Source organism: Paralichthys olivaceus, chromosome 7, assembly GCF_024713975.1.
Source record: "Paralichthys olivaceus isolate ysfri-2021 chromosome 7, ASM2471397v2, whole genome shotgun sequence".
Lineage (NCBI taxonomy): Eukaryota > Metazoa > Chordata > Actinopteri > Pleuronectiformes > Paralichthyidae > Paralichthys > Paralichthys olivaceus.
Genome location: NC_091099.1, coordinates 25,875,105 through 25,901,188, shown reverse-complemented (window position 1 = coordinate 25,901,188; position 26,084 = coordinate 25,875,105). Strand labels below are relative to the sequence as shown.

The window sequence follows — 26,084 nt, the reverse complement described above, 5'->3', positions numbered from 1 at the left end:
AAACACAAACAATGTTGGGTCACGAGTGTGTGAGGGTTTCTGAACCTTAAAGGTTCAGTGTGTAGAATTTAGGGACATCTAGTGGTGAAAAGTGTCATATTGCAGCTGAACACACCTCACCTCACCCTTCTCTTCCAAATAATAATGGCACACCTGTGGAAACCTTCAGTTGTCATAAAAACTCAAAAGGTCCCTTTCACCTAAAATCTTACACACTGAACCTATAACATGACAACGATGAGTGCGTAGCAAATATTACCATGGTATGGACAATTTTCCCCATATGTTGGCGATAATACGGAAATGATCTCTCGACATGATCACATGCAAATATCATACAGTTGTTATGAGCTGTAACATACCTGATTGAATGAATGCCTTACTGTGGTAAAGCTTCTCATTTACCTACTTGTCAGGAACACTTATTAAAGAGATTTATTTCTTACTTATCTCCTGTGCAACACCTGCAAATTTCTCAAAGTCAAAAGCACTGGTAATCAGTAACAGAGGAATTACTAACTCACCCTTGGATAATATCGTCACTATTACATCTTTGACATACCCACTGGCGTGCAAGATACAGAACAGTCAGCTATACAATTACAAATGTAAAGCACAAACACAGTGGCAGGGCGCACTGTTTGATTGAATATTCTGTATTGTGTCCTGATGTGTTGAATTTTGTTATATATATTTTTTTCATATTATATAATGATATATATTATGTGCTAATTGGACACAGCTTTTCTGACTGCCCCTCCCATATTCTCTCATGTGTAGATCAGTTCAGGTCATATTGTCTTTGTGGTACTTTGTATTAAATGACTTCTGTCACATTCCCCCTCTCTTTACATACACACACTGCTTTTTCCATCAGGTGACTCCTCTGTACGATGTGAGCAGCTGGACCTGTTGCTCCGGTGGGGGGCCGAGTTTCGTCAGTCCTCGTCCCAGCCGCCTGAAGGAGAGAAAGTGCTGGAAGACCTGGTGGCCTTCGATGTCATCCTGGGAGACCTCAACTTCGACAACTGCTCCTCGGGTATGCAGCAGTCACAGCTAAACCACTGTACTCTTAATTACTTTGAAGCCAATCAGTTCACACGACAACCTGAAAGAGTTTCCATTGTCCAACACCTCTTCCATAAGAAGCACCAATTACATACAGTTCTGCAATGTAAACTGTAATTCATTGAGCATGTGTAGGACCTCCTATAGCTGCATGGGGCCAGGGTTCCCACAGTGCAAAATAAGAAGAATATTATTGTAACATTAACATAATTGCTTTTCCCACAATTGCATTGCAATTTATTTATTTTGTAGTTGCAGAATTATTATCACAGTTACTTAATAATTAGCCGTTATCTTTCTGTCTACCTACTCTAAATATGATGGATGTTAATCTACTGAAAACCCCACCTCATATTTCATGTCCTCAGAGGTTGCATGTTCTTATTATACCTTGTTCCCATCAGTTTAATCTCATTTCATTTCCCTGATAAGTGTCTCTCTTCAAAGTTGTACACTGTTTGCAGCTACCCAACCTTTAGCACTCATCAAACAAACTCCACAGACGGAGACAGAGTATGGAAGCCAAACAGGAGGCAAGTGACATCACAATTGTGTGTGTGTGTTTTCCAGAGGACAAGCTGGAGCAGCAGCACGCACTTTTTACTCAGTACAAGGACCCATGTCGCCTGGGGCCAGGGGAGGACAAACCATGGGCTCTGGGTAACAACGCGCACCCAAATGCACACAAGCACAGCCATACATAGGGATACACTATGACATCACACACACTAGATCGTCATGCACAAAGATATGCATTGACAGACAACACCACAAACTCATCCTTTACCAATGGTGTTGTACTGCAGTATAACATTCGTGTCATAATGAAGAAATCTGGTGATATATACAGAGCATGTAGAGCAGAGCATATAATCTGACTCTGTATGGCTAAATCAGGATTCACCCACTGTGTGAATGAAAATACACCCAGTAGCCTACAGCGCGCTGATACATGGGCATTAGTGACGTAAAGACTGGGGGGTTTTGGTCAGGATTATTTAGGCCAGCGGTATTTTAGGGACACGTGTGGGAAGGACGGAGTGAAAGGGCTCGTTTAGAGGGCGTGTTTATTTGGACAGGGACATTTTGCAAGAGGAGCCAGAGGAGCACAGCCCTTTTAGGTCGCTTTTACAAGAAGGGAAGAGGGAGAGCGAGGGAAGAATAGAACAATGAATCATTAACAGAAAAAGGGAAAAAGGATGATCCCGTTTCATAAAGATTATGCAAAGGAGATTGGACCTAAATGAAAACAATAGCCAGCACAAAGAGATGAGCAGAGAGACGGGCTGCCGGCGATTCAGATTTCATGAAATGTGCTGTGCTCCGAGAGACACGCTACACTGTCACCCAAGTGCACACACACAACCTACAGAGCTCATGTTAGATTGAAGTTTCTGGGAATGATGGCAAGCCAGGGACCATTGAGACCATTTAGGGACTCACACGACTGAAATTTGATCATCACCATTACTCTATTGAAGGTGCCTTTCAGTTCATGTTTGATGGCAAATGAAACAACCAAAAACCAAAAACCACATTGTGTAGTTAACTGTGGCTCTCTGTGTATTTTAGGAGGTGTGGTATAAACTGGTGCGAATGCACATTTCTCTTATTCACCACATGTAGACGACAGCTGGTCTGTGATGTCAGGATTGAAGAGGACAGGGAAACAGGGCTCATGTTAACCACTTGAAAGAGGCAAACTCTGTTTGGATCTTCTCTTTCCCAAATGAGCTGAAGGTAGCACAGCAGACAGGCAGCAGCCACCCCGTGCTTCATTGAGTATGACACCTCACCATCTTTGTTTCAGTGATCTTAAACCTGCTTTTAGATGTGTGAAAAGTGCCAGCTACACATCAGACGCCTACTTTTACTAAGAGCTGCCAAAACCTGTGAATAGACTGGAGTAACACTGAAGTGCTGCTCTCCATATGGACCATTTTAAACACATTTGAACATCGGCCTCACATCCTCGTTGTCTCTGAGTGCTCGTCTCTCTCTGGCTCTTATATTTCACAGGATGAGGACAGTGCATTGTGGTCTGAGGCCCATAAACGCACATATAGAGGCTGTGCTCAGAATAAAGTGCTGACTCCTTCTTCGCCAAATCAAATACAGCCAAGTTGCACTTAAAGAGCATTTACATTTTATATAACATTACATATCATTTGGCTGACGCTTTTATCCGAAGCGACTCACAATAAGTGCATTATATATATATATATTATATGTGCTCGTCACCAGTAGTAGGAGGATTGTAACGTGTACACTGGATCAATAAGTATGCTACAGAAAAGAGATGTGGACATATTTGCAGAAACTTGGAAATGGAGTCTGCCAGTGACCCAGACCCATCAGATTTGAACTACTTTTATTACATCCTTTTCTCATCTAGAGTGTGTAGGTGCAAAAATATTCTATCCTAACTGCAAACACAGTTTTTTACATGCTTGTGCAATCATCCTGTGTCACTGCACTTTACCAAATAGCATTTCTGTACAAACCACTTCTGCAGTGAAAGGTGTATATTATGCATTTTGTATGTATTTTTTTTTATTTTTAATTGTCCACCTCGTTTTGACTTGCCTGCTGCTATAACAACTGAATTCCCCCAGTGTGTGGATGAATTCAGTTTTATCTTATCTTATCTTACCTTATCTTATCTAAGTAATTTCACCTCATCAACATGTTGACAGTAGATTCAGCCCCGTCTCCAAGAAATGACGTTCACGATGCACTGCTGTCGTAGGTGTCAACGTCACTTATGTTGATGTAGTCACCACTGCTACAGAGCGCTGGTCACCTGTTTATTGAAAGCTGACTGATAACATATTTTGTGTCCAAATTGCACCAGATTCAACACTGCACTTCTTTGGGCCCTTATAAACATGCCATGGAAGATATGGCTCACATATCTTGAGTGTGAGATAAAATGTCATCACCTCACTAATACACTGATACTGAATCTATCAGTAAAATGTTCACAAGTGGACACTGTAGTGTTTATATGCATGTATGAGTTTAAAATGTGTTTATTCTATACATGGGTATCAAATATTGTTACTAGTCTACAAATGCTACAAGTTCATTTTTATTTTAAAAAGAAATCTAGTCGAAAACCAGCCCTGGTGTGTGGCCTCTTACATCAAGCAGTGGGGCGTTCAGAGGGAAATGGTGTCACCCATGCTACTCTATAAATTCTGAAAGCCTGTTTCACATGGAGATTAAAAGTAGAAGTTCCTGGCAGGTTGAATGCCATCCATAAATCACTGAACGGTCTTATTCTTTTGTCATTCCATAGATGTAATGAGATATAAATCTCCACCGAGAAAGAGAAAGGTGTGGTACCAGTCACACAGTTAAAGCTTTACAAGACTGCAATACTTAGATATCATTTGAGAGTGCATGCAGTCAGTTTTCCAACAATAAAGCAAATGACATTATGAGGGGGGTGTCTTATGTCTTGTCTTAAGGTTTTTTAAGGAGACAATGAAATAAGATAAATTATTATAAATAGAAATGTGTATGAATATTCCAACAGGTACTCTACTGGATCCCAGTGGCCTTTACGACGATGAGGTCAGCTCACCGGAAAGTTTACAAAAGTAAGTCACGCACACAAATGTTTTCGGATTCATTTTGTTTTTGTCACTTAGGAGGACATGACATTGACTTGCATTGATTTCCTAGGAACTTACTCTAACGCTAACCTAAACCTGACCTTAAAACATGTATTCGCCTTAAAACTTCACCTTAGGAAGTCCCCATGATGTGACGGAGTCGTTGCAGATGACTAATAAAGAGCCAATATGCCTCTAATATCTATGCAAACTAAGCGACTAGTTAATGGTTGATATGTGTTCCCTAATATAAAGTGTTACCGTCATTTCCTATAAACAATAGTTCAGCGAGTGTCTTTAGGATGGCTGTGACCTTACTGATAAGGCAGACAGCCATAACATGCAATGTCTCATGGTCACCCGGTCTCTCTCAGGGGGACGGCGGTCAGAAGGATCTACAACATAAGTCTGTACAATGTGATGTTATTTGTCTGTAAATGTCTCCTGTAAAGACATCAGAAGTACACAGTGTTAACTACTGCTTATCTCTCTTCTACTTGATGCAGGGAGCATCAATACACTGCCTGTGCTCCTCCAGCAGCTCACTAGATTCTCCATCACTTTAGTCTCTGATCCATTCTTTATCAGCCAGAAGATGCTTCCATGGTTCCACATGTTCTACTGCATGTTTGCTGAACTGTGCGGGACAAAGGCATTGCAGGAGTCTCTGCCGATCAGTGCCTTTCAGTGGAAATGATGTGGGAAGCCACACACAAGAATGTAACAGCACGCCCTAGAGGAGAAGCAGGCAGCAGTACAATCAGTAGCAGTTTTCAGTGTTAGCAGGTTCATAGAAACCAGGAAAAGATTAAATTTACAGGTGTATTATTCTAATAATGGATTGAAAATAAAACCTTTTTGGGGCTTGTGATTTTTGCTTCCTTGACTTTTCCTGTATTTGGAGTTTGACCAAATATATTCAAGGCTACCTTCTCTGTCCCCCTTTGTATCTGTCCCGTTCTCTGTCCAATCTTCACTACATGTTCTGATGCTTCCCCTGCACTGTGTGTACATCAGAGTGATGGAGAACGAGGATGGGAGGAAGGAGTACCTGGTGTTTCCCCCCAGTAAGAGCCAGTGTCCCGCCAGCAGTCAGAAGGGGAGGAAGATCCCACTGAAGGGCAATGGACGCCGGATTGATTACATCCTCTACAGCGATGAGGGGCTGCAGCAGGATTGGAAACTGGTACGGATCAGGAGCAAATGGTTTCAGAGGATAATGCTGCTAAAGACATTCAGTACTTTTATCACTGTCAACAGATCCTATAAAACAATGATATAATCTGTGTATCCAAAGCTTGATATATGTTATTCTTCTGTGCCATAGAGTCTCCATGCTATAGTACATTCAGAAAGTGCTCGTATTTTTAATTTTTACATATTTTGTTATGTTCCAGCCTAATGCTAAATTCAAAAATAATAATTTTCCATCAAAAAATCTACAAACAATACCTAAAGCAAAAACAGATTTGTATTAAATGTATTGAAAAGGAAAAGCATTGAGACACTTTGCAATGAATCTTTGACTCCTGGGCTAATTTCAATTGATTGGACGTTTTATTTGGAAAGTCAAACACATAACAACTTTATTTATACATGTCTGTATAGGTTCTCTCAGCTTACAATTAAGAGCAAAAACCTACCAGTTAAACTTTATCATTACACTAGATCTAAAACAATTTTGAACAATGACACTCAAAAACACAAGTTCGGAGGGTAGTGAATGAGGGCAATAGTGTCATGGCCAAAGGTCTGTGTGACGGATCAAAGAGAACTGGAAAACTAAATCTCAACATTTAACCTGAACAGCTCTCTTTCTGTTCTGACTCTCAATCCACAGCCACTTGATGCCACCTTGTGCCAGAATGTAGTAACTGTAGTATAATTTCGCTTCACACTGACAGTGAAACTGATCTATTGACTGACTATTGTTGTTTTGCTTAAAACAAAGGTAATTTACGCAGTTTTAACGAAGATTTTGACTTTCACCAATGTTTTCTTATCTGGAATTTGTTCATATGTAAGAACATAATCTATGCACACTAAAGACTATTGTGTTTTTTACTTTTAATTCTACGGTTGTAATGTTTAAATCACCATAATATTTAATAATTTGTATCTTGCATCGTTATTGTGATATCTTATGTTCAGTGCTGACGCTACGGTTTGAGTCTGGTGCAGTGTCGTCAATCAATTCTGGCTTCTTAAATGTTCTTTTCAGTTTCAGTGATTTCTCTGTGTGCACATGGTAGTCTCATGCCCTTTTATGGCATTCATCAATATAAGTGTCAATTTTCTGAGAAGACTTCTTAGGAACAAATTTTAAAAAATCTTAAGAAGATATTGGTGAATGAGGCCCATTGTTTATCCTGGAAAATCCCCTTGAGAGGCATCAAAAATGAGTACTAACACACACACACACACACACATATATATATATATACAGTACAACCTGACAGTCAGAGACATTATAGAGCCCTGAGGAAATAAGGCTGCCTTACCTTAAGCATACAGTGTTTAGAAAACTGTGGATTTAAAGGTCCAGTGTGTAAGATTTAGGTGAAAGGGATTTTTGGCAGAAATTGAATATAAAATAATCCTAGTGATGTTTTCACTGGTGTTTCATCTTAATTGTATGAATTGTTGTTTTCTTTACCATAGAATGGACCTTTATATTTAAATACTTTATATTTACATGGAGGGGAGGTCCTCTCTGTGGAGGCCGCCATGTTTTTTACTGTCGTCCAGACTGGACAAACTAAAACCTTTTGAAGTTTTATGACAACTGAAGTTCACCACAGGTTCTCTCTCATGTTGGGAAGGGGAGGGGGAGATGAGGGGTGTTCAGCTGTAACATGAAACTTCACCTCTAGATGTCACTGAATTCTACATACTGAACCTTCAAGACATTGATGCACAAACAGATAATTCTATACTCTGGTTTCTGTCTGGATATGCTCGACATTGTATTTAAAAATTGGGAAGATAGATCATGATAGCAAAACAATATTTAGTTTTAAAGATTTATATGATTTTTGGAAGAGTGCCCATCCTTAGGTAAACCTTTACTTGTACCCCTTCCCATTGATGATTTGATGATAAGTGTTTTTATTGCCCCTACAGGACATCGAGGAGTTCAGCTTTGTCACCCAATTGGCTGGCCTCACCGACCACCTGTCTGTGGCTATGCGATTGGCTGTTTCCACCGGGGAGGAGGAGCCTTAGATTGACCACCTGAGCTTTTCTAAAATACTGCCATGGAGGAACGACAGGCGTCCAGAAGAGAAGAAAGAATTAAGAGTTTACAGATATGGAGCTTCTTGAGAGAAGAATGCGATGGACAGTGTAAGGGGGAGGAGTGCTAGGATGAATTGAGAATCAGCAGGTAGACAAGAATGAGCAGTAATTTTATATGAAAAGAAAACGACTCTGGACTTAGTTTAGAAAGCCAGAAAGATGTTCATCACACACACACACACACACACTCACACACACACCACAGGTAATCAAGACTTTTGACTGTTGAATATCGCCTGGCGTCTCCGTTCCTCTCCTCAAACACTCCCTTTTGACTTTAGAGAGTTTTATTTACAGTGAATTGTTTTATGTAGCCATTTTACACTCTCTCCTTTTATTGGATCTGTTTTAGTTGTAGTGCAAGTATATTTTTTTTATGCCTCTACCTTCAGGGACAGTTGGATCCTCCTTTACTGACTATGTAAAAAGAGGAAAACACATGATTTAAGTGATGAGAGTGTACAGCAGCTGACTGGCCTTTACACTGACAGTCTGTGTCCACGTGTTCTGCTGTCAGTCATTCACCTTACTGCTCCCATGTCATTCCCAGGAACCTCAACAAGTGTCTTTTTTTCGTAAAAAAAATGTAACTAAAACTAGTGTTTCTAAAAGCAGAAAAATAATATGATACAATTTCTATTGTCGCCACATTACTTTTTATAGTAAGTTTAATGCCTGTTTAATACTATATTGTATGTTTCTCACAAGAGGTATTGTTTAATGGGATGAATTTGAAGAAGAAAGTTGTTTGATGCAAAGCTTATAGCATGTTTTTCAGCCACGATTGGTGACAATTTAAAAAGTAAAGGACATTTTTGGTATAATAGTTTGAACTGAGAATTTGCTGATGCATGAAGGAAACGGTATCAGTTTACAGCATTAATATAGAGGCCCGATACTTGCTTGCTTAAGTCTGGATGCCTGACAGGTCAGGAAGCATTTTGTCCTGAAACATACACTAACTGTAAGCCAGAGTGGCATCTGTGCATGTGAGAATGGACTCTGCTGATGTAACCTGCAAAGGCAACAGACTGATGTTTTACTGAAAGCAGAAACACAACTACACACATCAGAGGATGATGTAACACAGTCTCTGCTGGCTGTGTATGGGGTGCTTAAATAACAACTTGGCCGTGTCTACAACCATTGATATTGTCAGTCTAACAAACTATTGTATCTCTCTTGTTAGTAAGCCATCATGGTGCTGTAAGCACATCTGATCTGTGCACTTGCTAACTTATAGCATGCAGCCCAGATGTTTTGTATGAGCACAGCCATATTGGCTAGTGGAAAACCTCATGACACAGAAACCCCTTCAAGACCTAAAGGCTGCACTGTATAATTTATAGTAATTCATATGTTTACAAATTGTATTAAGTTCCAATCAAGATCAAGAATAGCCCACCAACAAATTTACAGCATTCATGTGGTGAGTGTGGCAAAATAGTCAAATCAAAGTAAAAAAATATTGCAAGGTGTGATGTTTTTTCCACATTCATTCAGCCTTTAGTATTCTGCTCTTCTCACCTATTCACACATTACTTACTAGTGTTGCTGGTTGGACATCAATGTGATCTAAAGAAGGATGCACACAATTGTATTTAGTTCATAAAAATACTGTTGCACTATTACAATAGCATTCAACTCCCAATCTTTAACAGAGCAACACAGACTGTTTACAGGAGCTGAAATGTTGTCTAGAGCCGTTGAGTCAGTGTAGTTGTGAAGAGATTTGTTTACATGAACTTTCCTTGTGTCCCCTGTAGACCCATTAGCTCAGGTGCTCCCATTGAACACTATGTTAAATGTGGAAGCAGGCCCAGACCTAAATTATCAGTCATTTTTAATGAGATATGGCCATATCTTTGCTTAGAGAGTATATTGTTATTGTTAATGTATATTGTTCTTTATACAACAAAAATTAAACTAAAGTTTGCTTATAAATTATCAGTCATACAAAACCAAATAAGGTTGATGCGGGAAAAACACAAATGAGTAAGGGTGTTTTTTATTGATGAATTTAGCTTTTCATTTGTAACAGGAAATTCGAGGGGGGGGTTTTTTCTTCTTGAAAATGCTCTGATTAAAGCTATTAAAAAATGAGTTGGTTTTTGTGATGGTATCCCCCCTATAGATCAATATTAATCATGATAACATGCAGGAAATTCCAGGTCAATGATCTACTGTACTGGGAACACAAGGATCATGTTGCCGTCGATGTCATTAGTCAACATGGGACAACTACCAAAGTCAGGCGGTTATTTCTTTTAAAGGGGATTTTGCTACGTAGTCAGTTAAATTGTTTTTAGCAGGAACGTCGCAAATTCAGCATCAAACCTAACTTTTATTTCACTCTTGTTTTGTTGCTCTTTCTATCACTTCTTTTCCTCTACTAAAGTTAGCATGCAAACAAGCTAGCCCAGGCCCAGGTCATCTCGCAACACTACTTTGTGACAGCGAATCACATCTGGAGAAGTAGAGCTGCCGGGAGGACATTTTCCAACCTCTTGTCTTGTAAATGCAACGACGGCTGAACCTTGTGGCAAGTAAACAGCGGTTAATGCTAACATTAGCGCCTTTATATAGCCTAACGTGTGTAAAAAAAATAGATTATGTCTGTTTCTTGAATAAAACATGGATTACAGTAACAGTTAAAGGTTTCAGATACAGTTTGATTTCCAAGGTTAACAATGTTTACAACCGTTTTTGACCTGTTACTTTGCACCAGGAGTCAGTTTCAACTTAGATGTCTGTGAGTGTTTGGGCAGCTCATTGTGTTTTTCAACTAACTGTTTTTTCTCTCTGAACACACTGTGCTGAAGGGCAGTAGGTTACAATATGAATCATACAAGTGTGCAACTCTGTGTGTGTGTGTGTGTGTGAATGCAGGAAACATATTCATTGATTTGTTTGCATGTGCAACTGTAGTTGTTCTCACTATGAGACGACAGGTCAGGTGTCTGCTCTGTCTCTTTTTGTTATCTTCACTTAAGGTGAGTCACTGCCAGGCATGTGGGTTAACGGTGACCTTCAGGTGGGATTGAACTATAAAATATGTTGTTTACATGAACATAAATACTCAAGTAAATACACTATTGGTCAACAATGAGTTATAGAAAGTTGAATTTTTTTTTGAGAGGGCAAATAAGTCATCGTCTGGGGGCAGCCGTCCTCTTCTATTACACATTGTCTGAATACTGCCCAACAATTCATTAATAAGTATGGAGAGTTGTGTGATGTTACATCTTCAAAATAAAACCACTTTTTTTTGTGGAGGTATTTCAACTTCTGTTTTATTTTGCTGATGTTCATGTGTTTGTATTTCTGCATATTTGTAATGAAAAAAAGACTGAAGACACAAATCGTTAAGAAGCTTTTTGGTTGATTTAAAGGTCAAAGGTAACAGTGTGAAGACAAAGGTTTGTTTGGTGTATGGATGTCGGTGGTGCCCAAATGTGGGAAGGCTACATGGTGGGATCCAGACATTTCTGTCAGTTAGCTACAATTCGAATTCATGATAGGAGGAAATCGGATGATGGGCAATCTTCTTGGCAATTTCTAAAATGTTTCATCCTTTTTTTGCCATTTGGTCTCACCAACACTGTGAAAAATATCTCTCTTTAGCTACTAAATGCTGTTCTATTTTAAGTTGATTTTTGCCTTTGGATGGGGATATTTCCAGGTGAGCTCATTGGCTTGTTTCTAGAGATCAATAGCTTTTCTCTTTCTAAGCTTCATCAACAAACTGTTTATTTTAAGCAATTAATTCTCCTTTTTAAAAATCTAATTAGTTTTCAACCCTTTATTAGTCATTATTTGAACAGTGGGCATTCAGTAATAGTAATGATAATGATAACTAGTACTATAATATTAATATTATAAATTATTCGTATATATGGTCTATGTAATGGTATATGGATAAAAAGGTCAAACAATATAGAAAATGTAATAATGCATTGTATGAAGACTTTCAGTCAGGATTTGGAATCCATCACAGCACAGAAACAGCACAACACTTTATAAAATGCTGCAGCACGAGTGCTGACAGGAACTAGAAGGAGAGATCATATTACTCCTGTCTTAGCTTCTCTGTAAATTTCAGAATAGAATTCAAGATCCTGCTCTTCACATATAAAGCCCTTATCAATCAAGCCCCTTCATATATCAAAGAGCTGATAACACTGTATTATCCAAATAGATCACTTCGTTCCTTAAATGCAGGCTTACTTGTACTTCCTAGAATCTGTACACTAATCTGTACTCTCTACCTCCTGCTCTAGAGTAGAACGGGAGGTAGCCTTCAGCTACCAGGCTCCTCTCCTGTGGAACCAGCTCCCACTCTGGGTACAACACAAAGGCATAAAACTGGTCAAAGTGGAAGAGTTTTCCCCAGATTTTAAGCTGTTTCTTAACTCGGTGAGAATCTTCATGAAAAACACTGAAGGTACCAACCAACCAACCTTCACTGACCAGGAAGTTTTCCCGCCTCAGAATACTAATGTCCAAAGTCAGAGCACAAATTACCAACGATGGTTAAACTCTGCTTGTTCTCCTCTGTCTGTGTGATCCTCTACGCTTGGTTTAAACTCAGCCTCATCCTCAACATATGTGTGATTAAACTGGGCTCTGTTCAATCTGTGTAAGATCAGAAAACTAAATGTTGTTAGGTTTTCTTCAGCCATAAGAGCAGCGACAGTGGTGGAGTTGCCATCTTTTTTTCCAGGGACATTCTACCTGTTTCCTCTACTGCAGAGGACGTTGTAGAGGGTCGCTTGTTAAAAATAACCTTCATTAATGTTTGTGCTCCGACTGTAGGCACAGAAAGAGTGTTTTTTTTAAACACTTTAAATTCTGTTGTTAACTCAAGTAGTGAAGGGCACATGTTCCTGGGTGAGTTTAACTGCACAGCAAATGTAACTCTTGACAGAAATCATGCATCATTTCATGGAGCCTCCAGGAGTTGTCTTCTCAAACTGACTGAACAAAATGATTTTTGTGACACCTGGAGGCTCCTGCATCACACTCAGCGACAGTACACGTGGGTCCATGCTAGAGACAATTCTTTATCTATGGCCCGGCTGGACAGATTTTACCGCTTCGCACATCAGGCCAATGCTCTTCAGAGTTGCCCCATACACCCAGACGGTTTTACAGATCACTCACTTGTTCAGGTCTCCATAAAAAATGTAGAATGCAGCAGTAGCTACTGGCACTTCAATGTGGCCCTGCTTTTAGATAACGTTTTTGAAAAGATTTTCAGTTTGTTTTGGAACAATTATCAAGAGACTAAATCTGATTACACATCTCTACAACAGTAGTGGGACATAGGATTAATGGTGGTTTAAGCTCTCCTTTAAAAGTGGAGGGGAATCAGACAAGGTTGCTCTCTCTCAGGCATGTCGTACTCTAGCCATAGAGGTGATCCTGCACAAACTGAGGATACAGGTTATGCTGACGATGTCATTGTCCTCATCAAAAAACAAGATGACATCAATACATTTGTTGAAACTATTAATTCCGCAAACTATCCTCTGCAAAAACTAACTGGGACAAAAGTGAAGCTTTAACAGTGGGAGCTGAACTAAGCAGAGAGCTTGTTTTCCCCGGGGGGTTGACCTGGAACAAAGAAGGTCTGAGATATCTGGGTGTTTATCTTGGGGATGAAACCTTTATGAGTATAAACTGGGATAATGTTTTAGAAAAGGTACAGGGAGGTGACTTCTACCACACATGTCTTTTAAAGGCTGCACCCTTCTTATTAACAACCTGGTGTCTTCCATGCTATGGCACCGACTGGCATGTGTGGACCCCCCAGCACGTCTGCTGGCCAGGATGGGACTGTCTGCACTGGGTCCCACAGAGCATGCTGTACCTACCAAAAGAAGGAAAAGTGGACAGGGCCTGGTTCACCTGGCCAGCAGGGGTGCTGCCTTCCAATGTCCATCTACATCAGTAGAAAGCACAAATTGATCATTTTGATTCACAAATCAATCCCATTCAGGCTTAACCAGGAAGTAATTGATCCAGCTGGCAGATATATTATTTTGCAGGGAACAATATTAGAAGTCCACATTACGCTGGTCAACATTTATGGACCTAATGAGGACAATGACTCTTTTTTTAGGAGTCTCTTTCTTACTATATTGGTGACTATAACTGTGTGCTAGACCCCGTTAACGATCGCTCTTCAGGCATTGACACTTCTCATCCTCATACTAGAAAGCTCTTGCTACAGTCTACAGATGATCTTAACTTAAATGGTGTCTGGAGAAAGTTCCATCCCAACAGAAAGGAGTTTTCATGTTGACTATTTTTTGATCTCCATGAGTTTACTACCTCAGGTAAATGAATGTGGTTATGATATATGGTATAGTTTTATCTGACCATGCTCCCATCTCTCTAATCTTTTATATACCAAGGCTTGCTCGATGTCCCCCGAAATGGTGCTTTCAAACCAAATGGCTGCAAGACTCCAAATTTGTTCAATTTCTTGGTGATAAAATTGACATCTACTTCCAGATGAATACAGATCAAACGTGCAAGTGTAAAATGGGAAGCATTTAAAGCTTACATTAGAGGCATGATGATAAACTATACAAGATTTAAATCTAAGACCCATTTTGAAGAACTAATCAATCTTGAGACTCAGATTAAAATTTTGGAGTTAGATCATATATCAAAATGATAGCCCAGAGAAACATAAAGAGCTTCTTCTGTTGAGAGCTAGGTACGAAAAGCTTTCCACTAACAAAATTGCCGCAAATCTTCTTTGGTTGAAACAATTGTACTATGACCAAGTTGACAAAGCGGGCAAGCTCCTTGAATGGAGAATTAAAAGAATGCAATCAGATAGAGCTATAAATTCAATTAGATCAGAAAATGGAAATATGGCAATAGACCCAGCTGCAATAAACTCCTCCTTTTTTGAATCCCTTTATCAATCAGAATATCCAGAGACCACGCAGTCACAGACTGAATTCTTAGACCAATTAGATATCCCGACTATAGCAGATCAAGATAAGACGGAACTGGATAAACTTTTTACAGTTAAGGAAATGTTAGAAGCTGTGCGGAGCATGAGAAGTGGAAAAACCCCAGGGCCAGATGAGATTCCCATTTAGATGTATACATTTTTTCCAGAAAAATTGTTCCCTCCACTGCTAGAAATGTTAGAAGAGGCATATGAATCAGGAATCCGGTCCCCATTCTTATGGTCTGCACTAATTACCTTGGTGCCAAAGCCTGGCAAGTCGCCAACAGAAAGGTAATCTTGTCGCTCCCTATGTGCTGCGACACAAAGATATTATACAAGGCTTTAGGTATGAGACTACAGATATGTGTTCCATCCCTAATTTCTTACGATCAGAATGGTTTTGTTCTTGGGCATCAGGCATTTCATAATATACGTAGAGTATTGAATATATTACATGAAAGGCGGGATGCCAAAAATAATTGGCTACCGAAAAGGCCTTCGACAGGATTGACTGGAAATATTTGATGGAGGTCCTGGCAAGGTTTGGGATGAGAGAAAAGTACCTTAAATGGGTGAAACTTTTATATACAGAACCAACAGCAGAAATAATAATGAACAACCTCATATCACAAACCTTTAGTCTTTACCGAGGCACGCGACAAGATTATCCTTTGTCGCCTCTTTTTATTTTTGTTTGCTACTGAACCCCTGGCCTTGGCCATCCGGCAGCATCCAAAATCTCTGGTATTAAAACAGGAGACAGTCCACCAGCGAATCTTTGAGTAGGTGGATGCCAATGCCAATATCTATGTAGGCCGTATTAATATAATTAAAATGTCAATCCTCCCTAAATCCCTTTATTTATTTCAATCGATCCCTCTCCCACTTTCACATAAATTTTTTTGTAAACTTAGAAAATTCTTCTCAAATTTTATATGGAATAACAGGCGTCCAAGACTGCAGCTCTCTTTACTGTACCTTCCCTACGATAGAGGGGGGCTTCAACTACCTAACCTACAATGGAACTATTGGGCAGCACAGCTGCGCATGGCTATGTTTTACTTCTCCTCTGACCCCCCATCATGGATAGCAATCGAATTCACTGCAACATACGGTTTACTTCTTCAATCATATATGTATTCTGCTCATATTAAGACACTCAAGAAACAGACGAAAAATCCATTTGTTAAAAATACCCTCTCTGTTTGGCATGAAGCACATGCTTTACGGGGGATGCACCCAAACTCTCCCAATTCTCCCCGATATGGGGAAATGATAGCTTTGTTCCTGGTAGAACTGATGGTGGATTCAAACAATGGGCGGACAGAGGTTTGGGCAAAATAGCTGATTTATATGTAGAAGGGAGACTAATGACTTTTGATCAGCTGGTTCATAGATATGCCATTCCTAGAAAACACTACTTTAAGTATTTACAGTTAAGAAGCTTTATAACATCACAGACCCACAGCTTAGAGGAGCCATCCCTCTCAGATACAGAGAGAATCACTGTAAATAGTGAAGATAGTCGAAGACAAATGGCACTTTAGTATACTATGCTGAGATCCAAATCCAAAGACACCTCACATTCAAGACCTTATGCCTGCAGAGACAATCTACGAGTAGATATCACTGAGGATGAGTGGGAAAATACTTGCTTAAATGCACAAACACAGATTGTCCTAAATGCAATGTTAATGTTGGCACACTGTTGCACTGTATGTGGGAATGCCCAAAAATTCAGTTGTTTTGGAAGAATACAGTTAACCTGGTCTCACGAATAGCTGCCATAGAGGTCCCTCTTGAGGCAAAATTCTGTATATTAGCTATCTATACTAATCACTTTGTACCAAACTGCAAAACAGCACCTTTGATCAACCTGTCTATGCTTCAAACTAGGAGAGTATTGCTTTGAGATGGAAAAGTATGGACAGTCCTACAACTGCAATGTGGCTACAGGAAATGGCTTCTTGAGTGAAACAGAATAAAATAGCAGCACCTAATAAGATTAATAGGAATTGTTCTAAATAATATTATTAATAAGAGAGCATTATTTTATCCAGGCTCTTGATTTGATTGATTGAATTTTATTTTATTTATTTGTATTTGTATATCAATATTTGTATTTACTTTCATTTAATCTTATATATATATTTTTTTTTTTATTATTCGATTTCATTTTATTTAATTTTATTTAATATTCGTCTCCTTCTCAATAAATATATTGTTAAAAAAAAAGAAAGCACAAATTGGAGAGCTCAGCAAATTGTGACATAAACACAATATTCATCAGAATGATAAAAAAAATTAAAAAGCATCTGGTGCAAAGAAAGTGTTTTCTGTTCTGTTGTAGAGAAAGACCTGATCTTGGGCTAATTTATGTTCTTTTTGTTTTTATTTTTTCTATATATTATTATTACATGTATGGATTTCTGCCTTTTGTTTTAGAAAAAGCTGTTTTATATAACGAAAATCTGAAACCTGTTTTAAGCAAATAAAGAACTTTGGAAAAAATCTAAAAATTCCCATACTCTCTTTCTCTCTCTTTCTCTTTTGCTTTCTCTCTCTCTTGCTTTCTCTCTCTCTCTTAAATTGTTGCTGCCATCATTAATAACATCTTTACATCCATTATCACTTGTTTTCATGATAATGACGAGACTAGCTGAAACCTGATGGTGCCACAACAGTTCCTGGTCTCTACTCCTCTCTCTCCCCCTCTACTATCTCTCCCCCTATCTCTCTTTTCCTTATCTCCCTTCTATTCTACCCATCTCCCCTTTCCTCCCCATTTTCTCTGCTCACCCAAACCTGTCGCGGCAGATGGCTGCCCACATTGGCCATTTCTCACCAAAGTGCTGCTCATTGTGGGAACTGTTGGGTTTCTCTATAATTTGAAGGTGTCAGCCTTCTATGTAAAGTGCCTTGAGATAATGTGTATTATGATTTGGCGCTTTACAAAAATACTTATAAAATATTTAATTAAATAGTAGGCTAATAGCTAGCAGACCAAAATAACAGTGACCTTACATAATGCAAGGACAAAAGATGTATTCAGTGAAAGCTATGGTTGACGTCAAGTTTCACTCAAATGAAAGGGCATATATAAAGTGATTTGTGTCAGTGTGTTTCCCCTTTTTTATATATTCACAGACAGTAAAAATATGACTAGGTCTCGGATTCTCCAGTTAGGCTAGTATATAAATACAACACTGAGTTTTACAAGCAACAGCTCATTTGTCTCGCTTAAAGGACAAGCATGGAGAAGTGAAACAAATGTGTGTGGTGTCTTCTGCTTTTTATTAACAGCGGTACAGTTTAGCACTGAAAATTTACATAAATCTACTCCGAAAGTGAATTCCCCGTCACGGTAGATTCCATCACATCAGTCATATCATGCATCTGTAAAAAGAATCAGTGCACTGGAACCATGTCAAAAAGTGGTGTTCAAACAACTTTACAACCTGCATGCCAAGCGTATAACATATTTGACTCCCATCATGGTAAAAACAAGCTCACAAGTTCCATTTGAAGGCAGCATATCACTCATCTCTCTAGCTCAGTTCTACAGAGTTCTGTACCGTCTGTCAGCTCCATGGTTTTGTTCGATTGTTTCATTTAAGTGTCACCGTGCTCATCGATTTTAGCAGCAGACTGTTCAAAAACAGCTTTCAAAACCAGGGACTATAGTGCACACGAGCTGCCCAGCGCCCAACCTTGGAGACAATTGTCTGTCATCTGATGATGATTAGTCTCTGTGGGCAATGGCCAATATTTTGAAACTGACACCAGTCTTTCCCCACAACACATAGTGATGGAGTGATTGTAGGTGTTTTAGGTCCAGACATTTTGACTAATCTCTTTTATGCATCATCATATGCAGATAAATGCAGATGAATTAAAAACACAATCGCAGACATATGTCATATGTAGGCCTTTAAGGGACACCCAAAAATTAATATTCAAATTGCTAATTCTGTTTCGCAAGAATTCTATCTACTTATGCCACAAATGTCTGTCTATGTGTGGAACACTTATTGGCTTAATGCTTGGCATATGTATTGTTGATGGCCCGAGAAAGTGCAGTGTCGATTTGGACACACGATATGCTCAATATTAATAGAATTTGAATAAACATGTGAACAGCGCCTTTCAGTCAGTAGACGTATATGCCACTATATATTATGTATATTGTATATTACACTGTATCTGTACAGGAGAATAGTGCCTGTCTAATTCCACAGATACTCCCTTCTCTCTCTAAGCAGTACACAAGGTCAGGTTGTAGATAAAGGACCAACCAACAGTGCATTGTAGTGTCTACGCTTAGAGACTTTCATATCTAACTCAGATGTCCCAGACAGAGAGACACCAACTTCAACTCTCACCAACTTCCTCTCTTTTGTGTATTCCACCAGTGTCAATATGTGAGGACACAATGTGGTTTAGGAATGCATATTTAGCAATGGGGTGGCTGTAGCTGAGTGGTAGAGCAGTTGCCCTCCAACCAGAAGGTTGTAAGTTCAATCCCCAGTCTTCCCATGCCCATGCATGCCAAAGTATCCTTGGCAAGATGGTGGTCATAGAACAACCAAAAGTGCTTCACAGTGCTGTTAATAGATGCACTGTTTGTGTGGGTGAATGGCCATTTACCATTTGCAAATCCTGATTGTTAGGTTGGGAACAAGAGTGCTTTTATTCATTTGAAGTAAGAGCCAATCACATTATGCTCTCTATTTGTCACTTTAATTAATTCAATTACTTTAATAATAATTTCAGCCACGCTGTGGTTAATAATAAACTACTGTGGAATGCAACAAAAAGGTTTAAAAATCAAAAGGTCTGTGAGGTCAGAATGAAAGCATTGACATGTGACATGTAGGCAGTGATACTTCTTACTTCAATTTTAAGGAACTAAGATCAGCTTTCATTAACACACACACACACCCACACACCCACACAACAAGGCCTTCCCATGAAAGAGGTGAATTCCATGACCAAAGGTGACACGTCATGCGGTTCTTTCCAATCGACGCTGCTGCTCTATAAATATGGAAGCTGATGGAGTGGACATCCAAACAGTTGGAACTGTTCATCTGAGACATTCACCCAGTACTACACTGTGAAGGGAACACATACGTTTCAGGAGATGGCTGCTGCTCGTCTATGTCTGTCTGTGTTGGTGCTGATGCTGGCTGCCATTACTGTGAGCGAAGGTAAGAAGGAGCTTAATTGATAACTGTGTTCGATCTGTAAGTGAGCTAGATGTGAATAACTCTAATCTTCTTTCAAATGCTACAACTGCAGTCATGTATGATTCAGTCTGATTCATAATTTGTTGAACTAATGTGTTTGGGAAGTGAATCTGTCACCAGTGATGATGAAAAGTACTATTTTTATAATAGAAATGAAACAGGGAAACAAATAACATCCTATTAGAATGAAGTAGATAAAAAAAGCATGCTAGCATAGCTTCTATGTGATCATATTTTGGAGCTTCCTCCACACTCAACCATGCTCAGCTTCACATGTTAATTTGACAGCTCCCTTGAGGCTCTGGTTGTGAGTTACAGGACATTAAAGCTGCACCAATCAGTATTTGAAAACAAACACTGCACTGAATGTGAAAGAGATCTCTGTAAAGCTGCTTTCAGACATGCACTGAACTCGGGAGATCCTCCAAATGTTTCTCACATGTAACAGACGTAAACAAAAAAAAAGAGAACAAATATTTGAAGAGGACAAAGTGGAGCCATACAAGTAGAAGATGAAGATGTCAAGAGATTTTGTGGTGATAACGCCAGTGTTAATGTCCTGTACACAAAATCATATGATCTCTGTAGCAGAATGAAACATCCTGACATTCTATCTGCTGCACCACCCCTCACCTGAATCCTCCAAAACATTTGTTTCTGATGTCTGAGCAGAGAATCTCTCAAGCTAAGCTCTGCTTAGCTCCGTAGCCCATTTTGGCTTTACTGTTCAGAGTCACTCTCAACATTTGCCTCAGCCTTGATTCTAGCAGCAGCAGGCTGCTCTCTTTGAGAAAAGAGATTCAGATAAACTGACTTACTGCCAGGCACCAAACAGCAGACAGGCTAACAGAATAGACTTGCTGTGGACCAAATCAGAGTAGAAACAAGTGTGAATATTGGACATAAATGCAAAGATATGACTCCAAATGAATGCTAATGTCACTGTGTGTCTGCTGAATGTGTAAATACGCAACACATTAGCCATGACAACTCATTTTATCTTGTTCTGCTGCTCCTTGGTGGTCAGGTTTTAACACTGCATATACGAGTTGTATCAGAGATCTGTTCTAAAATAAATATAAAAATGTCAAACAAAATTGCTGTACTTTTCTAAACTGAACAAGCCCTCTTTCATCTACACAGCAGTGTTACATACGTCAGTGAGCTTTTCCATATCACAATGGAACAACTGAGAAGTGACACACTTTCTCCAGTGATAAAAAAAGTCATTAGGTTTGGTGTCACATAGGAAATCAAAGGGGGAACAAAAGGAGGAACTAACAGTCAATGTATGAGATGTTGTTGGTTGCTGAGTTGTATTTTCATAGATGACTGTTTGTAGGTGTGCGTGGTTCCGGCCCAAAGAAGTGCTGCGTTCGTTTCATCAAGAAACTGCCCGAGGACAAGGTGGTCGGCTACATGAGGACTAGCCAGCGGTGCTCACAACCGGCCATCGTGTAAGGAGAATGAAAAATAGAGCATTAACATTATTGCACCTAAGCATGAATGTACTAAACCTGTTGTTGGTCTGTGTGTGTGTGTGTATCAGGTTGAAGACAGAGGCAGGTCACCAGCTGTGTGCCAGACCTTCAGCCGCATGGGTGAAAGAGACCATCAAGAACCTGAACGCCAAATCCAAGCCAGGAGAGGCGTCCAACCTGTAACCATGGCAACTTCTCTTATCATAAGAGTCTTCTCTGAACAAGATCTTAATGTGATTTGATGCTACAACAAACTTTTAGATTAAGAGTTGTTTTAAACATATATAGTTTGTGGCTATCTCCAACAAAAGTCCTGCAGGGAAACCACCATAAGCTGAACAGCAGCTCTTTGCTACTATATGTCAGCAATATATACTTCTAATATTATATTACATAGTCTTGAATAAAATATGCAAGGATGCGATCCAGTTATGCTATACATAACATTTATATATAACATGTAGAGTTGTCTTTATTCCAACATTGAAATTATCAGTATAGGGTTTTTTTTATATCTGGTTGGAAAAATAATTGACTTTCATCAGGTATCATTTTTTGGTTAAAGGTCCCGTGTGCAAAATTTAGGTGAGAGGGAACTATTGGGGGAAATTTAATGTAGAATAATCCTCATGATGTTTTCATTAGTTTGTTTCATCTAAATTGTATGAATTGTAGTTTTTTTTACTCCAGAAAAGACCCTTTATATTTAAATACTTTATATTTACATCGAGGGGACCCTGTCTACGGAGGCTGCCATGTTTTTTACATTAGTCCAAACTGGACAAGCTACACACCTTTTGAGTTTTTATGACAACTGAAAGCTACAACGGGTTCTTTTTCATGTTTGGGAGGGGAGGCTGAGGTGAGGGGTGTTCAGCTGCAACATGTAATTTCAACACTGGATATCAACAAATTCTACACACTGTACCTTTAAGACAACACTTAAAGTCTGGCCATAAACACTGTGATGTACTGTTTGAACTATGTCACAAAAAGACCAGTCACTGTGAAAGACCATTGTGTTGCATCTCCCCATGGTGTCATCAGTTGACTAAGCTACGGACTAATGCACTGTTTCTACACTGAATCATTGTGAGCTCTTTGACTTGTTTTATATGAAGTAAGGATGTGTTTTTTTAAGTCATGTTTTTACTCAAGGTACTTTGTAACCCACGTTAAATTATGATATGAATAAGAATAAATAACTTTAAAAGTTGCATAAATATCTGTGTTGATGTTCTGTGTATCCGTGCCTAATGTTGATTGGCTAACCTGCAGGTTCAGGAGGGGGTGGAGTTAAGGGGTGGGAGAGACAGGGGAGTTGTGTGTGTGAGGGAGTTGGATAGAGGTGAAGAGTTGTAAGGGGAGTGTTAGAGAAGTATCAGCGTGAGTTGTGGCTGTGACAGCAGCTCATGTTTAGGGACCCATATTGTGGTTCAAATAAAGCATTGAAAGAAAGGCAACAACTCTGGCTCTCCTCCTTTAACCAGAGGCATTACAATATGTTGAAAGATTAATAGTGTGCCTATATAAATTCATGTCATTGCCCCTTTAAGGGCCTAGTCGCAGCACCCCAGTGACTCTGCTGGAGCAGAGACCTGAGGGAGAAATCAAAGGAGAGATCGGAGAGAATGAGCGGTGATCAATTAGCAGCAAGAAAAACTGTGAACAAGTTGATTTAGAACCTATAAACCAGCGGTTTTCAAACTGTGAGAGAGTTAGCCCCCCCTCGGAGAGCAAATAAACAACTGCGCCCCCCCCCCCCCCCCCCCCCCCCCATTTTTATGGATGCCTTGCCAGCTTGGGCAGGAATTAGACAGTGCCGCCATTTTGAATCTCAGTCACTCACTCACTCACTCACTCACACACACTCATACTTGCATACACATCTGTATATAGTAAGTCCACCTTTTGTTAGTTTGTGTGTTTATACTTTTATTATTCTCATAATAAATGCTTTTCATTAAACACGTCTTCAATAATGTTGCATAATTGTGAATCGTGCCAACCTCTACACTGTCAAGAACTCTAAATCCTTCAACTTTGCTAGCTATTGATGTGGTAATTTTGGTTATAGTTATTTATTTAATTATTAATCAGAGTTCCAAAGTTGTAGTCAGTAATTTCATGAGACTTATTCAATAAATTGGCTATCTTTTCCCTTCCTTTGAAGGGTGGTGCCCCGATTTATCTTTTATCAGTTAAATATTTTTTTAATATTAATATTTTTAATATTAATATTTCTCTGATAGCCACATTTATTGAATGCCCAAAAGCACACCATTTAAAGGTGCACCGTGTGAAGGAAAGTTCATAATCACAACACATGGTAAGAGCATTATGGCTGTAGAAAGTAAATGATAAAGCTGTTTGTTTTTGAGAAGTTTGGGGCAGTAATGCAACGCTTTGGATATGGCTGCCGTAAAACCTCAAAGAAGAAGATGGGTGTACGTAATCCAGACACACTTCTTTTTTATCTGCTTTGCCAATAAACAAACCTCCAGTGGTGGTGAAAAAACTGTGGTGAATGAAAAATGTGTGGCAGGAATTACACAGTGGATGTGTATAATATATCACTATTCTGTCCTGGATAATACGTGAGCTGTATTTGTAGACAGATAGCTAAGAAAGACACGATTTACTGAAATCTTCTGAGACTTTTTTGTAAAACTGCAACACAATGAAAATACACATAATGTTACGATTGGAAATAAATATATGTAACAACACTGGTCACACTTTCTTCTTTCTTTTCAGGTTATAAAGCAGGTAAGTACAACACAATACATGAGGCATACACACATCTTTTTACAGTATGCTCTTACAGGCAAGTAACAGCGTAAACACAGTAAATGGTGATAATAGTTCACACATAAACATAACATATAACATGAACGAGGCCTGAATTGAATCCACCTATGCTAATAGCTACGAACCTGTTAGCATTAGCATTGTAAGCACTATTTTACCAACTAAAAAGGGTTTTTAACTCTAATGCACTTTCAACAACTTAAATGAGCTAACAGCAGCCATACTTACTGATGGATCTACTCCAAGGCCCGAGACAACACCACTCCGTGGTGGAGCACAGCCTGCTTGTGTTATGTGTGTTAGTGCAGTCAGACTTTTCCAGGCGCAAAACCCTGACATGGCACTAGGGGGCCACTAAACATTATTAAGACACTGACAGGAGTCAGAACAATCACGTCACAGCATTGCTACTGAGACTGTAATAGAATGTTACCAGGAAACCTGTACAGAGCCTGTTTTTTTCAAAATAAAACCCCCAGATGGTTACAGGATGTTCCCAGGGAGCCGGAAAAAGAGTGGATTTTCAAAACAAAACTCCTAAATAGTTACAGAATGTTCCCAGGAAGCCTGAAAGACGCTGGATTTTCAAAATGAAAACCCCAAATAGTTACAGAATATTCCCAGGAAGCCTAAAAGATGCTGGATTTTCAAAATAAAAACCCCAGATAGTTACAGGATGTTGTCAGGAAGCCCAAAGGAGTCTGGATTTTCAAAATAAAAAACCCAAATAGTTACAGAATGTTCCCAGGAAGCCTGAAAGATACTGGATTTTTAAAATGAAATCCCATGGACGGTGATAAGACATTAATACCTTACAACATGGTTTCTCTCTCTCTCTGAAATTGGAACATACAGTCTCTCTGTCACCAAGCTGGATGTCATGTGTCACTGTCCTTCCTCTTAAAGGAAATGTCTCTCTGTTTGGAACGGCGTCAGAGACGACAAGGCACCTATTCAAAATTTCTCAGGGAGGAATTTCCTCATTTGCTGTTGCTATACTTCATGTTCCATTCATACTTAAAAAATGGTTGTTGAACACATTTTTACACATTTCAAACATCTATACTTTTATAACATCTTTTTTAGACATTTCAAACATTTGTGCTTTTTTGAACTCATCACATTTTCTTTTTTAACACCTCACATTACCACAATCGCACCCCCCCTGAATAACTCTGGTGCCCCACACTTTGAAAAGCCCTGCTATAAATGATACTTACCTGGTCAGATATTGACGAGGAAAAGATAAAAACTAAGCCACACCGGTTTTGGTGAGTTTTATGTTTACTTCATTACATTTTTACTGTGTAGTTCTTTTTTTTCTGGCGGAGAGCTAATGCTAAAAACGTAGTTGTTTACAGGGAAATGCTTTGTCATAAACTGTTAACCAGTTAATAGTTTGGGTTTATGATTACTGTGAATGTTATAAAAGTGTATGTATGCTGTGTAAATGGAAAATGTGTTCAGTAGTTTGTGTGGGAGCCTGAGCCTGTAACGACCTCAGAAATGAATGCTGGTGGCCTCAAATGCACAACTCCAATGCAGGCAGTGAATATAACAAAGGTTTCTTTTTTTAATCAAAAAG

General features: G+C 39.2%; 2 protein-coding genes across 3 annotated transcripts in view; both read left to right on the top strand.

Moving 5' to 3' along the window:
- Positions 1–9,451, top strand: part of smpd3 (sphingomyelin phosphodiesterase 3) — a 60,125-nt gene extending 50,674 nt beyond the window's left edge. The window contains exons 6-10 of the mRNA XM_020078198.2: positions 878–1,039; positions 1,639–1,728; positions 4,610–4,673; positions 5,706–5,874; positions 7,812–9,451. Coding sequence (XP_019933757.1) covers positions 878–1,039; positions 1,639–1,728; positions 4,610–4,673; positions 5,706–5,874; positions 7,812–7,913 — 587 coding nt within the window. The 3' untranslated portion in view covers positions 7,914–9,451. The remainder of the gene's footprint in view (positions 1–877; positions 1,040–1,638; positions 1,729–4,609; positions 4,674–5,705; positions 5,875–7,811) is intronic.
- A 10,423-nt stretch (positions 9,452–19,874) lies between these two features.
- On the top strand, positions 19,875–22,911 carry LOC109624246 (C-C motif chemokine 4-like). 2 transcript variants are annotated; one of them, XR_011243378.1, is made up of 4 exons: positions 19,886–20,168; positions 21,550–21,664; positions 21,757–21,979; positions 22,055–22,911. XR_011243378.1 is itself a non-coding variant. In XM_020078794.2 (3 exons), the coding sequence occupies exons 1-3, from the start codon at positions 20,102–20,104 to the stop codon at positions 21,869–21,871; spliced, it is 297 nt and encodes a 98-aa protein (XP_019934353.2). In that variant the 5' UTR covers positions 19,875–20,101; the 3' UTR covers positions 21,872–22,911. The 2 variants fall into 2 exon arrangements, 1 of the variants encoding a protein (XP_019934353.2); XM_020078794.2 differs by having other exon boundaries at positions 19,875–20,168; positions 21,757–22,911.
- Positions 22,912–26,084: the final 3,173 nt, after the last annotated feature.